This window comes from Diabrotica undecimpunctata, chromosome 3, assembly GCF_040954645.1.
Source record: "Diabrotica undecimpunctata isolate CICGRU chromosome 3, icDiaUnde3, whole genome shotgun sequence".
In the NCBI taxonomy this organism is placed as follows: domain Eukaryota; kingdom Metazoa; phylum Arthropoda; class Insecta; order Coleoptera; family Chrysomelidae; genus Diabrotica; species Diabrotica undecimpunctata.
In genome coordinates, this window is record NC_092805.1 from 21,982,960 (window position 1) to 21,998,700 (window position 15,741).

At 33.3% G+C, this 15,741-nt stretch overlaps 1 protein-coding gene across 7 annotated transcripts in view; it reads right to left on the reverse strand.

The window, feature by feature from the left end:
- dsh (Segment polarity protein dishevelled) overlaps window positions 1-15,741 on the reverse strand; it is an 80,573-nt gene that overhangs the window by 15,347 nt on the left and 49,485 nt on the right. For 2 of the 7 annotated variants that reach the window (XR_011950297.1, XM_072525511.1), the window contains exon 11: window positions 14,715-14,915. Coding sequence is in view for 1 of the 7 variants with exons in the window: in XM_072525511.1 (XP_072381612.1) it covers window positions 14,715-14,915 (201 nt within the window). In the remaining 6 variants the exon portion in view is untranslated. Of the gene's footprint in view, window positions 1-1,108; window positions 14,916-15,741 lie in introns of all 7 variants that reach the window. The other 5 variants (XR_011950296.1, XR_011950295.1, XR_011950294.1 and 2 more) reach the window with 3 other exon arrangements.

Here is a 15,741-nt window from a genome sequence, read left to right on the forward strand (position 1 = left end):
GAAGAAGTTTCGTTCATAAAAACTGTAAACTTATTAGGATATATCATTCTTCTTAATTTCATTGTCTTAATTCGGCCAAAATATGTATTGCCTGTAACAGTCAAGCTGCACTTAAAGACTTTGTAATTTACAACTTATAACAGTTAGAAACTGCAAACAGTCCCTTACGCAAGAGATACTGATAGTCTCACAATCGGCAATATACAAAAGACACATCGCTATCAAATCTAATTATAACGACCCCGCTTAAGCTTTCGCCTGTTCAAGTTATGGCTGCTCCTTTTTTTTATTTAACGGGAGTCAGGAATGGAGGTCGAGCGACTTTAGCTTCTTGAGAGTGGCAGAGTTGCTATGAAGAAGATAGAAAGGTGTACGTTAGCTTTGTTAGTTGCTCAGAGAAGGAATCTGCAGTGTAACCAGATATACAAAATTAGAGAACGGCTCTTGAATTTAGTATTTTTGGGTTTGCAGTTTGTTATCTGCGATATTTTATATGTGTAGCTTCTAGAGCGTTATAGTGCTCATCAGAAAGTTCATGGCCTGCTAAGTTGAGAAGCAGAGATAACAGGAATTCAACCTTTCGCTTGGGAAATTTGGTGAGTACTTGCTCTGACAGAGAATTTTAAGAACCTCTTTTGCTCTGGTGTTGGAGCTTTCCATGTACATATCTCTTGCTGAGAGACAGTATCCTACTTTCAATTGTAGGGATGTTGGTAAGTTGATAGATATATGCTGACGGGAAGTGTTAACGTTTGTTCAAATTCTCCTTACGATTTTCCTTTCAGTGACCATTAGTGTTCTAGCAGCTTAGTGTTCATAACGTAGAGGCAGGCTCTGTATTTGATTATTGGCTTCATGTACGTTTTATAGGTGTGCAAGAGAGTGAGTGGGTTTCCTAGTTTACCACAAACGACTGTTAGGAGATGTCTTCTTCTTACCCTATTGAGAGTGTTTTTAATGCCAGTGTCCCAGTTAAGCGTTTTTGTAAATTCTACACCCATTTACGACACGGACTGTCTGAAGTTATTAACTATTTCAGAGCAGAGAAGAATGAACTACATCCCTTTTGTTTCTTACCTACAATGTTAACATACCTAAAAGTACTTACTTCGACTTCTGATGTATCTTCATATAAATATTGGACATTTGTAGAACAAGGTAGTAGGATATTAACTAAACATTCGTTTTATTCTTCATCTAAAAACAAACCTATGGTTCATCTTGTAAAAGAAGTTTTAATTTCACTTACCTTAACAACGATTTTTCTTACTACGGAATCTATGTATAGGTATATTTCTATTATTTTCAACCCCCTCATGTTCAATTTATATAACCGTAAAACTATATCTTAAAATTTTTAAAAACTTATTAAAACAAGTAGCGTTGAAAAACTGTTGTTCAACATCGGGGTCGACAGAGAATGCCCGCAAGGGAGAGTTCTGTCTCCAGTGCTGTGGATTCTGGTGATGGGCGGACTAATAGGAACTTTAAAGGGAAATTATCATAAAACAATTGGATTTGCAGATTGCTGGGTAATCATTTCGCAATAAAAGTATAATACTGTAGTCAGGGTTCGTATGAACGGGGCCCTAGAACTAGTGGGGCTAAATATAAGTCACTACAGGCACCTTCACAGGCAGTCGAAAATTAGATGGATTAGATCTTCTAAAGCTGCAGGGAAAATAAATTCAGCTGAAGCGAGAGGTAAGGTATCTCAGGGTTAAACTAGACTAGAAACTTATCTGGAACCAACAATTAGAAAAAATAACAAGCATCGCAGTCACAACTCTTAAGAGTGTTAGACGTATGTATGGAAAGAAATGGGGATTAAGACTACACATGAGGCATTGGGTGTACAACATGGTGATCAGACCAGATCAATTACCTAGGTAGCGACGATGTTGTAGACTAAGACACTTCAAACAGATTCAAAAGCTAAACTAAGCAAGTTGCGAAGACTTTTGTCTGAGGATAACTGGTGCCATACGCACCACTCCAACAGCAGCTATGGAGGGTCTACTAGGCTAAAATAAAATACTCACTTAAAATTCACAATGAAAGGACAGGACATACGAGTATCACAAAGGTCTGTGACGAAGGACATCTTTAATGTGGAGTAGGATCACATGACAAAAAGATACAATTTTAAGAATTTATACAGGATGTCTATTCCAGACAATGTATGGAGAAACAAGGAATACCACAACCAGCAGGGTCAGAGCTCGTATAGAGAAGGATGAAAAAATGGAGAGGGTATGGGAGCAGGAATATACTACAAAAATTCAACAGTTAGCGAAAGCTTTGCCTTGGAGAAGGAATTGTACCGTTTTCCAAGAAGAGATTTATGCGATACTGCAATGCTCAATCGGAAATAATGAGAGAGCAGTTGAAAAGGAGTAGATTCATATGCTGTCAGAAGATTAAGCAGCTCTTAAGGCACTGGCATGTTAGGAAGTGGCATGCAGACTGGTGTGGGACTGCACCAAAGAACTGAATGAACTGGGAGATCGGAACAAGGTTGAGCTTCTCTGGGTACCAGGGCATCTAAAACGCAGATCAATTTGCAGAAAGAGTATCGAACGAACCAACTGTGATCCTACCAAAGTAACAGTCGGTAGAGTAGTTCGAAGGAATGTAGAGGACTGGACCAGAGAAACTCATGGTAGATAGATATAGGGAGAGAATCCAAAAAACAAACATAAAATCTCAATGGTGGACCATGTACAAAAAGAACAAAGGAACTGCTTCATAGGGGCAGGAATAAACTGAGAACAGCAATAGGAATTATGACCGGACACGGACCATTAAGAGGATTTCTAAATAACATCGGCATTTACACTGGAGACCTTAACTGTAGACAAGTGATAAATACCCAGAAACTGTGAAACATGTATTATGCGAATGCGGGAAGCTGGGCCGCAAAAGACAAAAACTGTTTGGGTAACCAAGTTGAGACCCTGGTATATAGAGGATATAACCTAAAAAATGATATCAAAAGAAAATAAATAACGTATTTTTGAACAAGAACTTTATTCTATTAAAAAAAGAAGGGACGCCCACAAATTATTTGTATACTACATTTAGTTTAAATATTCTGATTTTTTTTATATATATTAAAAACACCATAATCTTTGGTATACCCTGTTAAAAACGAACATTTTTAATAGAGGTTATGTTCTTGCTTTTATTTTTAGTCATATACAAAAAGAAAACAAAAAATAATGTATATATAGTAAGCATATATAGGTTGGAATAAATTAGATAAAATATGTACAAATTTAATACAATGCTTTCTTAAATTTTTATCTGTACATTCCCATGGAGACAATGTTTATGACTCTTTGGATTTCTACAACAAAACATCAACAGCTCAGATGTGTATAAGTTACTACAAATTGACTTTAAATCAAACTAAAATGGATATTCTCATATCTGACTCGAGATCTTCATTAACGAAAATTAAAACAATTACAAAGACGATTAATTAGCAAAATATACCATTAAAAATAATAGATTTTAAAATAATAACACCATTAGAGAATTAAATAATCTAGTTATCGGTAGAAATCATGAAAAAATTAGGAAGATGTAGTTAAATATTCACAAAATCATTTTTTTACTCCCTTACTATGCATTTAAATGTAAAACCAGCGATTTACAGAACACCTAGCGAAACATGATCACTTGTGACACTTGAGGTATGAAGGATTTATAAACCATTATAATTAACATTACCAAAACATCTGGAACAAGACTGCAGTTGTTTAAATCGCTATAATAGGTGAGCGGTTTACCCCTAAAAAGACGCTTACAAAAGGAATATACCGACTAATTTTTTTTTTTTCATTTCTACCGCACCAAGCGAAGTAAATACTGTTTCTCTCTTGGCAATTTTTCAAAAAATGGTGTCTTTTCGAGTTATTTGCAATTTTTTGTTGAAAAAATGCCTTAATTAGTGATTTTTGGGATTTTTTTTCTAAAAAACTACTCAATGAATTACAATTCTACAAAAAGCGTGGATGATCTTTGGACCTTCGCGTTATAACCTAACATCTACTTTAGAGATCTTCAGGACAGCATTGATCAAATCAAAACACACTCTTCAATAGTCCGGAGGAGAGATTTCTTCAATATGTAAATATTAAGTCCATTCAGCTGCTTGAAAACATAGATTTAACAAGAAGATGAAAAATCTTTCGAGTTGATGATTCGCTTACTGAGAATTGCAGATCATGGTGTGACTCAGCGTACACAGCAATTTGCCTATAGCTTAAAAATGAACTACTCATTATCAAACGTTATTCAAGTTTATAGTCACAGCAACCATATATGTAGTCATACGATAATGAAGAACATTAGAAAACATGCGACATAACAATATCGAATATTTGTATCTGACATGAGAAAAATTCGTGTAGTAGATTGTTGAAGTGTGTCGTTTATTGCCGTATTTTACAAATACACGAATAAAAGCAGATGCCCAACAAATTTGAGAATTCATTGGTTTATAAATAAGGATGAAAAAAGCTGAAAACATTGTCTCCAAGAGAAAGCATGTAACTAAAAATTAGAATCGATGTTTAAATTGTAAAAATTCTATAAAATTTACTCCAACCTCTACGAACTCACTTTATAAATATAAATAATATAAATAATATGCATTTATCGTTATATATACTATAAAGAACATGCAGTCACATTTAGATATAATATTTATAGGAGGAAAGTGCTAAAAAATTTAAAAATTGCAAAAATATTTTGTATACAGTCACAGTACATCGACTATAATCTTTATTTACATCCCCCTGGTTATTATCTAAGTCGATTGAGGGGCTGTAACCTTTGAAACATATTTTTTTTTTTCGAGACTACGAATATTTTATACTATAAAAATATTCTGATCATACTGCTGCTGTAGTTGTTGGCATTTAAGGAACTTAGTAGATTTAGTAAGTAGAGCTAGATAAACCAAATTCGCCACTGGTGATTAGTATATGTCATTTTTGTCACATAAGTTTGAGAGAGGAATACGCAGGGGCAAAAGGGTATTGAACAAATAGCACAGTTTAAAGAAACTTGGAAAATGAAAAATATGAAATGAAAGTAGGCAACCGCACACAACTACATTCTAAAAATAGTTCTGATTTTGTTGCAATTATCTCATGAACATCTCCTTAAACTACCAATTTATTTGATGGACAGGTTTAAAAACGTAAAAATGACCAAGATCAAAGGTTACAGCCATTTAAATTATTAATAATTAATATACATTTGAATATTGGTTTCGAAGAGGAATAACATTAAAAATATATAAAATATTGGTTTACCCTATGTTATTGATTATTAATCAACGTTTAAAGTAAATATATTACACAAGTTAAAAATGTACACAAGAAGCAATTCTGTGTTTTTCACGAAAGGGGACCCTGTAAATAACAGTAGAGCTAACAAAACAAAAAACATAAAATCCAAAAAAATATAACGTCATTGCACGGTTTAAATCCCAAGGACTACTCGCAAAAAAAAACGAACAGAGAAAATTACAGCTGTCTACAAAAGCTCTTCACCAAAGAATTCTGGATCCCGAAAGGGAATTTTAACTTTTTCAAATCGAATTAAAATCATCTCCAGCATACGCCATATTGTTTGTAACGACGCAATATTTTGATCATGCATTGATTCTAATAGTCTATTTCGAAATAGCAACCATTCCCAATGAAATTCATAACTGTAATAAATGACTCTTTTGCAATAAACCAAGAATTTTTCAGAACATTATTTTAGCATAAAAAAACAAGTTTTCGAAAGGATTATGATCGAAGTGGAAACTGTTTTGCGAAATATGTTTAATTTTTCATTTTCTTTATTACTCATGAACAGTTCTGTGCAACAACAAATAAAGTGCTGTGGGAATATTTTAGACATATCAGATTGTTTAAAAGCAACATAACCTCCACAATAGCATTGTGATGAGACATTAATGTGGCGCAATTTCTTTTGTGAAGTGAATTTGTTGACATTCTGTAAAACTCCAATTCTAGTTTTAGGAAAATGATTAAAATTTCGGTTTCACTGGCTAAATAATTAAAATCACCCACACACATGAAAAGCAATCTAATATTTTTTAAAATATATTTTTATCGCATATTAATCAAATGTGTTCCAAAAGAGAGCATTATATCAACAAGATGGGCCATATCAAATCTGCGCAAACTCAAGGAAGTGTTGCACATTATCCGATGATTTCCTTTGTTCACAGCTGGTGGAAATGCGGGAGAATTCCTTATTTATATCAAATTATTTAGGAAGCATGATCTTTTATTAAATATTTTAGCTGCCAAACAGAAAATGATACAAATCAATGAAAGCTATCCAGATAAAACATAAGAATGAGGGAAAATACAAAAAAAAAATATTTAACACAATCTTATGTACGTAAAAATGTACTTCAGTGAATGTTATAAACTATCTCGTGTTGGAATAAGCGGTTAACATACGTTGTACATTAAATAGAGAAAGAAATTCGTTGTTTTATATTAGTGTGTTTAGAAAGATGTAGAACTTCTCTGTTTGTTATGTTATCATATGTATGCAAACAAAAAGAAATCTGGTTGAACATTTACATGAAACTCTTTTATACTGGAGCATGGACAACGTGGAAATATACTAAGTACTGACATTTTTCAAAGCTCAAACGATTTACAAGAATAGAGAGTATTGTTGTTAATTGTGAAATCGTTAGTCATGTGTTTGTCCCGCAGAAATAGAGAAAGAAACGCTAGGAGGATATTAGCTGATATTAAAGAGCAGATCCGGAGAAGACTAATCAGGCAATCAAATATTAAAAAAAGTCGTCTTACGAAACTTACCAGACCAGATCGCTTCGATTTGAAAGCACAAAACTCCAATAAAAGTTCGTTTTTATAAACAACAGACTTTGAAGAAACTTTTTATAAAATATATGATAGTAATCAAATCGTTCCGGATATTTCAAACATTTTCCAAAAAATAAAATTCATTCTCTATTACAAAAACACAAAAATATTTTAAAAACATATACTTATTTTGAATGTTTGTTTAACGAAAAAGCTACCTACCTGTTTGAATCAACGCGGAATTCCAACAGTTATCCAATAAATATTGTTACAGATACCCTGACATGGGCAGTTTATCGGCGATTATTGTTTCAATAAGCTAGAATATCATGCCTGGTGAGTCATTAGCAACACTACAGCTCGAACCAATCATAAGATATAAAAAATGTGATATAAATTTGGTCAAATAGATATATCCATTGTTGTTTATCGTTAGTGTCATGCATACCTACATAATCAAGTCATATTACTAAATGTGTGCCATTAAAAAGTTCTTTTTTTTATAAAAAAATTCATCTTTTTAAAAATATCTACATAAAAAAGGAAGAAGCAAAGTAAGCAGCAAGGTTCTGCGGAAATTTTGCGAAATACAAACTATTTTCAATGGACCACCACGTCACAATGAGCGGGACTGAGCGGGGAAAGGAAAACCTTTCCAAATATTTCTAATTCGTATGTATTTGTCCCATAAGAAGTGGAAATATAGGTTTTTTTTAATTGTTTACATAGTAAATAAGGACTTTTGGTTATGAACATTCATTCTTTGCGATTGGTATTATTTGTTTTTCATGAATTTGAGAGGTAAGAATATCAAATTAATAAGATATTTACTCTTAATGTTTATGTTTCAAGGTATGTTATTCTTTGATTAAAACTTTAATTATTTTTTTACTGTATTTCAAGATATTTTTTTGTTGTTTTATCAGAGTTATTTTAAAATAATTCAATAAATCATTGAATTTATTTACGAAGTTGGAAAATATTTAAATTAATGTTTTATTCTTTTTTCGTTGCGTGTGGCAACGTTGCCCGTTGATTTTATCCTATAAAATACTAAATATATTCGTTCTCCCGTATAAACTTACTTACTCTTACCTCACAAATTCGCGAACAACAAATAATACCAATCGCACAGAATGAACGTCCATAACCAAAAGTCCTTATTTATTCTTCAACCAATTAAAAAACAATATATCCAACTTCTTATGGGACAAATACACACGAATTAGAAATTTTTGGAAAGGTTTTCTAAGCTACGCCCATTGTGACGTCAGAGCTTAGGCAGTTCATAGTTCGCTAGCTTCACCTAGTGACGTTATTGTTAAGATGACAGGTGACAAGGATAGAGTGTATTAGTTGACGAGTAACAAAATAGTTGTTTATATTCGTAAAAAAACGTAGACAAAACGTTAGAACACTACTTGCTGTTACATTTCACGTACGTTTTTCATGTTCTTCACTAATATATACAAGTAATTAGTAACTCTTTAACTGTTATCCACTAACGTGGTCGCTGTCAACTGTCATTTATAAATGACTATGCGGGGCGGTACTACATTATGCTCTTAAGATAAATAATTAACAACAGATTAGCGATTCAATACCTATTACAGTGTCTTTATTTAATTTAGGAAAAAATCTAGAATTATATTTTAAATATTTCAACATAACGAAAATATATTATAACTTTGAAATAGCACACCATGTATTATTACTACAGTACTTTTTAAAGTGATCAACAATATCAAAAAAATGTATAGTTTCCAAATATAGTAAATTGTATTTTTATCAAAATCAGCCTTTTCTTTTTCTATTCATAAGTTATTATTCTAATTTGTCTATCGATTTCTCTTTTAAAATATAAAAACTTTTTGTGCTTGTAATTTTTTGAAAATTTAATAGTTACAGCTTGGTATTTGTTACTTGTGTCCTAATAAACAATTTTTTAAACTGTTTTCCAGTCATATTGCACATAACTTAACAGCTTACAATTAAGAAAAATAAATTATTTGTATTATTTTTTTTACAAAAGTTAAGACAATACTTGCCAAGGTTTTCTTTAAAAATCTCTTTAATAAATACACAAGTTGGCTGTGGCAACGAACAAAAATTGTAACTTAGGGTAATGATGTTTTAAAAAGATCATGTCAAAATTTATCAAAAACTCAAAATCATATCAGCTGCCTTATGGAATTGTATTTTTTACCCATTTTTAAATATAATTTAAAGTGTGTCACTCAAATTGGCAATAGATTATTGCACACTTTATTTGTTTAATGAAATAACTTACATGGAAGTTGAAAATTCGTGAAAAATAAATAGCAATTTTTATGACGAAGGATGTTACTAACTAACTTCCACTGTCACATCCTTTGGCAAATCAAAAAGCAAGTCATAGTTCAGTAGAGCAGTTTACAAAATTAAAGTTCAGAAGAATACAACGAAAAAACATTTTAAGTTCATTTGACTCAATTTTGTTAACTAAAACCTTCAGGTAACCAAATACCGTCTTCACTACTTTGTAGAACTAGATATTAAGCAGCTTATAAGACAAAATGTAATGTGGTATACTGATTCGTGGAATCGTAGTTCTCTGATAATATTGATGCTTTCATAATAGATACGTTATAAAATCGTTTTCATGAAAGCAAAACATTAACATTATGGATACAGTGAGGCAATGACTAGACTGCTCTCTTCATACTTGAGCTACCGAAGCTTCAGAGTTCGAATAGGATAAGTTCTGGCCGAACTCGGAACCCTGGAGGCTTGAGTACCACAGGGAGCGGTCCTGTCACCACTACTGTATATACTATACACTGCGGATATTCCAAGAATACCTACAAATGTACTCTAAACATAGAAAAACATAGAAGACATAGCAGTAAACAACCTGCAAACAGCGTTAGACAATATTGAAGAATGGAGCATACAACGGAAAATCGCCATAAACTCCGAGAAAACGCAAGCGGTGCTCTTTAAGAACAGACAACAACACCCAGAGGATCAACTGACGGTGCAAAACAATCCCATCGAATGGAAAAGTGAAGCTAAATACCTGGAAGTTCTAATGGATAAAGGACTAACTTTCCAAAAACATGTAGACGCCACACTATAAAAAGCAAATGTGGCAAAAGCGTCAATAAGAGGACTCGCAGGTAGAAAAAGCAAATTAAGAACGAAACCAAAGATAAAATTAATAAATAGCATCATACCGATATTAAGATACGCATCTCTCGCATGGGGACATGTCTTTAAAACAACTAAGAAAAGGTTACAAGTGAGCAGCTTACACAGCAGCCTAAGAGAAGCAGTCAACGTACAACTCGTGGAGCTGGAGAATCACATAAGTCGTATACTGCAAGAGATAATGAGATATGATGCGTTCCATTACTGGAAGCACAAACGTCCGAAACAGCACCAGAGAGAAAATAAATAAACAAAATCAGAAGGATAGTTCGTAGCTCTATCAACGCAGACAGTCACAGTCACTGTGTAGGTTCATTACAAATGATTATCTTTTCAGGACATCCTTCAAAAAAACCACAAAAAACGGCTTCGGCCATCAAAAAAATACTAATAAAAACCTGCGAAAGCCAACAAAAAATCCCCTCGAGCACCAAATCGCCAAACTGGGCGTAGCCCGGACCGGAGAATTGAGGTCCGAGCAAGCAATTCAGATTCGCGGATAAGTCACAAGATGATAGCAGGAATAAAGCGCCTAACGTTAGCCTGCATTGATCGGTTAGGGAACCATTTACAGTTCTTGTACCTAGGACTCCCATATGAAGAGAATTTGGCTGATTGTTGTGCCCCTAGGCGCATCAGAGTGTTATAGGAGGGAAAGGGATGGTCTGGAGCATTGGAGCCAGGTGGAGTGATTCCTGTTTTTACACGAATTAATACACCTCGCTCCAATAAATTGTAACATCCGAACGTCATTTCAAGCGGTGTACAAGTCTCTCGGGCTGGGTTCAATTAAATTGCTTGAAAACTTTAACATGGTAATTTTTTTGGCAACGTGGTCGCTTACACTTATGTGTCCGTGATTCCTAAGTTGGCACCGTTCGCGGTTTCAGTTATTTCAATCGGAATAAAAATCGACTTTTTTATCTTTCCTTTGAACCAAAAAATGTCAGTGGTTGGCCATGAACAGAAACGACTGGTAAACAAAGTAGGGAGGGTCGAGGCTAAACTATAACGATAATGATTTTTTATCCTCCTTACGTGTGCCTACGTCTTTCTACTTTCAGTACACGAATCAACTCTTTAGTGGGACTAACGCGCTTTTAAATATCAAAACTTGTTCGTGTAATATAATGATAAACGAGTACTGAAAATATTATGTAAATCTGGATAAAAAAATAATTAAGATACAAACTCACAATTTTTATTTAAAAAAAATGTCGAGTAAACTATAAATAAAAACTGGTAAAATGCGATGCTATTGGCGAAACCCGAGGGAATTATTGTTGTTGAAGCATAGGGTATCATCCTAAAATGAGCAAATGCCCTACTGAACATTATAATAATTTTTTTCTCACGTTCAAGGTGTTTGTAGTGAAATGGCACTGTTAGTGATGTAAACTGTTAAATTAACAAGACTAGCAATTATCAAAAGCACACAAATACAGAAAAGTAGTTAAACTAACTTGTCTAACTAATCCTTTGAGGTTAACTCTTCTTTTCAACGGATTTTGCAATCTTTCCATGTAAGTATTGACATAAAAAAATTTAATAGTATTTAAAAAATATAGCTGCCTAAAAAATACTCGTTTTTTATTAGTTAAAACCGGAATACAAGTGGTAAGCTGAAAACCTAAGTAAAATAAACCTGTTTCAAGTACATTTTTTTGCAAAACATCACTAGCAATTGGTGAATCTTTGCAGTTAATACAATTGGATTGTATAGTTGCAAAAGAACGGTTTGGGTTTCAACGAAATAAAATGAAGTAACACGTGCTGACAGATATGAATTCCTAAAACTAATAATGCAGGGAAAGATTCAAGGAAAGCGCAGCATAGGTAGAAGAAGAATGCCCTGGCTGAGAAACCTCAGAGAATGGTTTGGATGCAGCTCAACTGAACTCTTTCGGGCTGTAATGTCAAAGGTTAGAATAGCAGTGATGATTGCCAACTTTCGTAGCGGAGATGGCACGTAAAGAAGAAAGATGTAATTACTGAACCAGAGCACATAAAATTGGAAAGATAATAATGATGCCAAAGCCTAGCTTAAGTCTAGACGTCTCATTATATCCTCCAGTAGCCTACTACGGCGATCTTCAAGTTTTTAAATGACTAATCTACTCCAAAGAGACTGGTGACACATTGTTCTTCACATGCAGTTATACTGCCTTTTTATATATCCACTATTTCTTTGTAAAGTCTGGCATATTAGCTTACTTTGTAAAGTAAATATTATTGCAGAAAGCTTTTGCTCTATATTTAGAGCTTATTCGATATTATCCGATAGTCACTGTAGACATAGAATTTGACAAACAGCTGTGAAAACAAATGAAACACGTGCAGTTAACAGTGATATGAAAATTAATCTGTTATACCAACCACAGGAGCATCAGTTTTTAAAAAAATGCGAGATGATGAAAACTTAATTCCAAAACATTCCACATAACCTTTATTTTTCGAATTGGTCATCCGTACTATCAATTAAATTGGTATACCTAAAATATTTAGGACTTTATCTCGAAAACACACTTAACTATTTATGTAAAAGTTATGTACACCTTCCAGCAAAAGTTTGCTATCTTATTTGATATATTAAAACCAGTATGTGATACAGGAGCACAATGTTATGACGTCATTTCGACCTCCTATGGCCTCATCAAACGCGGGGACTGAATACAAAATCAAACATACAAAGAGTATATTCAAAAAAGATGCAAACGACCGGTAGAAGACTAAAAACAAATGAATAAAAGAGTTAAAAAAGACGTTTTCTAGAGAATGAACAAGACATTCAAATGAGCTGACAATTGAAGGAGACCTAACGCTATCTATTGAAAATATCTCCACAATACAAACACCTCACACAAATGTGAAAGAAACTTAATGGAAGATGAACCTAAAACACTATTCATTCCAGTAAAGAGTTCAATAAATTAGAACGCATGTGCAAAGATTCCCCATTTACTAACATGCGCAACTTGATGCAAGATACGGTAATAGACGGTAAGCAACAGAATATAACTCAATTAAATAATATATTACTAACTCTTAAGTCATTGGTATTAGATGGACGCCATCATAGAGAAAATCAAAATAAGACAGCAAACAGACGTTCACAAAGGTTGTTAACAAAGAGCCTAATATCTACTGCCATATTAAGAAGTGACCTCAGAAATAGTACTTTCAAAAAGATTATGGCTGCTAATAATTCCGATTGCAAACAAAGTCCCCGAGGATAAAAAGCTTAGACACTCTAAAATTCGATACGGTCTAATACTTTAGAAAAGGTGTTTTAGAAATACCGAAACCTGACAGAAACGGTTATAATTTGAGTCATAAGATTCAGACTCAGTGTCTTCTGTTGCAAGATACTAGACCGCATCATAAATAAATTGGTTCAATCAGTAAAATTTCTTAAAAAGAGACACGAGACCCATAAAAAAGATAACAACCATAATAAGTCTAGAAAATATGTTGAGTTTCTCCCTTTTTTATTTTATCACGTTGAAATATGTATATGCATATTATGAATTGCAAATATATCATATTTGGGCATTAGTATGTTAATGGTATTCCAGAAATGTCGCAATTTGTATGCTTAATGATAACATAAAAAAATCTGGGTACTTAAATAGGTTAAATATTGACAACATCGCAAAAGCGCAATTACCGATGGAAAGATAAATGTTGTATACAACTTAAAATATTGTAAGAGACGTGACAAAGCAGGTGCGAAAACTTAAATAAGAATACAGAAGGGGAAAAGGTAGAACTCAGATCATAAACATGCTGGAATAATGTATACATGATAACTAATAACAAATATTACTAAGGACTTCCTCAGTTTTCATTGAATATCATCTATCTATCGTTGTATCCAGCTCTTCCTTTCCAAAAAACCTTTATCACGTAGGTTTCTTCTTTCCATTACCTCTCCTACTTCATCTACATAAAATGATCTTTGAGATCGTCCTTTTTTTTCTTCCATTCCAATCCATTTCCAGATTCCATTCTGTAAATTTTCTTACTAAGGTTTATGTCCAAAAATGGATAGAGGAAGTCATTATAGGCAGTATACATTACAGTATTACTTATCCAGAAAACGATAAAGGACTTTATAAGAAACTAGAGGACCATGCTACAAAATATTTGGAAAAAGATGATATTATCATCAAATTTCGGTATCTTATCGACGTTAATTCAAAAATAACATAACTTTAGTTAGTATTCCAGCATACTATCTTGTATTCTTAAAATATATATGTTCAATCGTATAAAACATATCCACGTACACGAAATAGCAATTATTTTTTAATGCAACACCACATGGACACATTTTGGAAAAACTTAAATATACCAAGTATCAAAACAAACCTCGTCTTCAATGTTTTGTAAAAATATTAAAATTATTGTTTTTAAAACAAATTCATAATATAAAACGTTAAAAATCTGAAATTGTTCACAATTTCCTTATAGTTTCACTTTGTACAAAGTAATGTTTGGCGAACTCCATCGCTCGCGCTCAAAAGTTGATTTTGAACACATTTTTTAGCATCTACTCAATACAAATACAAAAATCAATCACATTCTACATAACATCAACAAACATCTCGCATGGATTGCCCATGGCAATCTTAAAAGATTGTCTACTACCGGCAATGTCTTTAGACTGTGGATTGGTCGCTACTTGCGTTCCACTGCTCTGCTCGGAACCGTTGGAGCTGCCGTTGCCGTTCCCGCTCGTCTTCGGACCTGCGGCGGAACGGGGACCCAACGAGGTGATGTCGCTGTCTGAAGCGCTGCTCTGACCAGCTGCCGTGTCTTTCAAGTGTTCCGAACCACCAGATGAACCACCTTGAAACAAAAAAGACTTATATAAAATATTGTCAATAAATTATGATTTCTTTCACTTATTTTGAGTATAGCGACCTCCAGCAGATAAAGGAAAATTGAATACACATTGCAAAATGGGTATTCTGTCAAAAATATACTGTTGGTGAAATACACTGTCAAAAACTCCCAACAGTAATGGTAAAACATAATCGTGGTAAATAAAAAAATATATTTCTGGGACTTAATTATATTAGGGCCGGTTGTTCGAACGCTAATCAAAACTTGATTGTAATCAACTATTTAATTAAAATCAAATACGTCACATTTTGAGGTTATGTTGACTGATTTATTTTATTCAATTTTATTATTTTGCGATTTGCATAATTAAACTTTTTTTGATGTTAATTTCGTGTTTTTATTTACAAATCAATAATAATAATAAGCAATTTTTAATAATTTTGACAGCTGCTGTGACGTATTTGCTTGTAATTAAATATTTGATTACAATTAAGTTTTGATTAGCGTTCGAACAACCGGCCCTTAATGTTAGAATTCAATTCAAAACTTATATTGTCTAATGGAGAGAAAATCCAAATAATTGCCAGTAATACTATGTAATAGTAGTAGTAATACACCCATCTAATATGTACTCTTTCGAGAACTCCAGCTTCTTACTGTCGCTGTACAATGTGCTCGGAAATTCGAGAGCCGATGAAACCTTGTTATGGTGGAGGGGTGCATTGTGCACCCGGTTAAGGCCGCTAATTCTGAGCACGATCCAGTGGAAGCTAAGGACGGCCCAACTCCATGTATCAGGCTATTTTCACTCAGGTGTGACCATCCAACC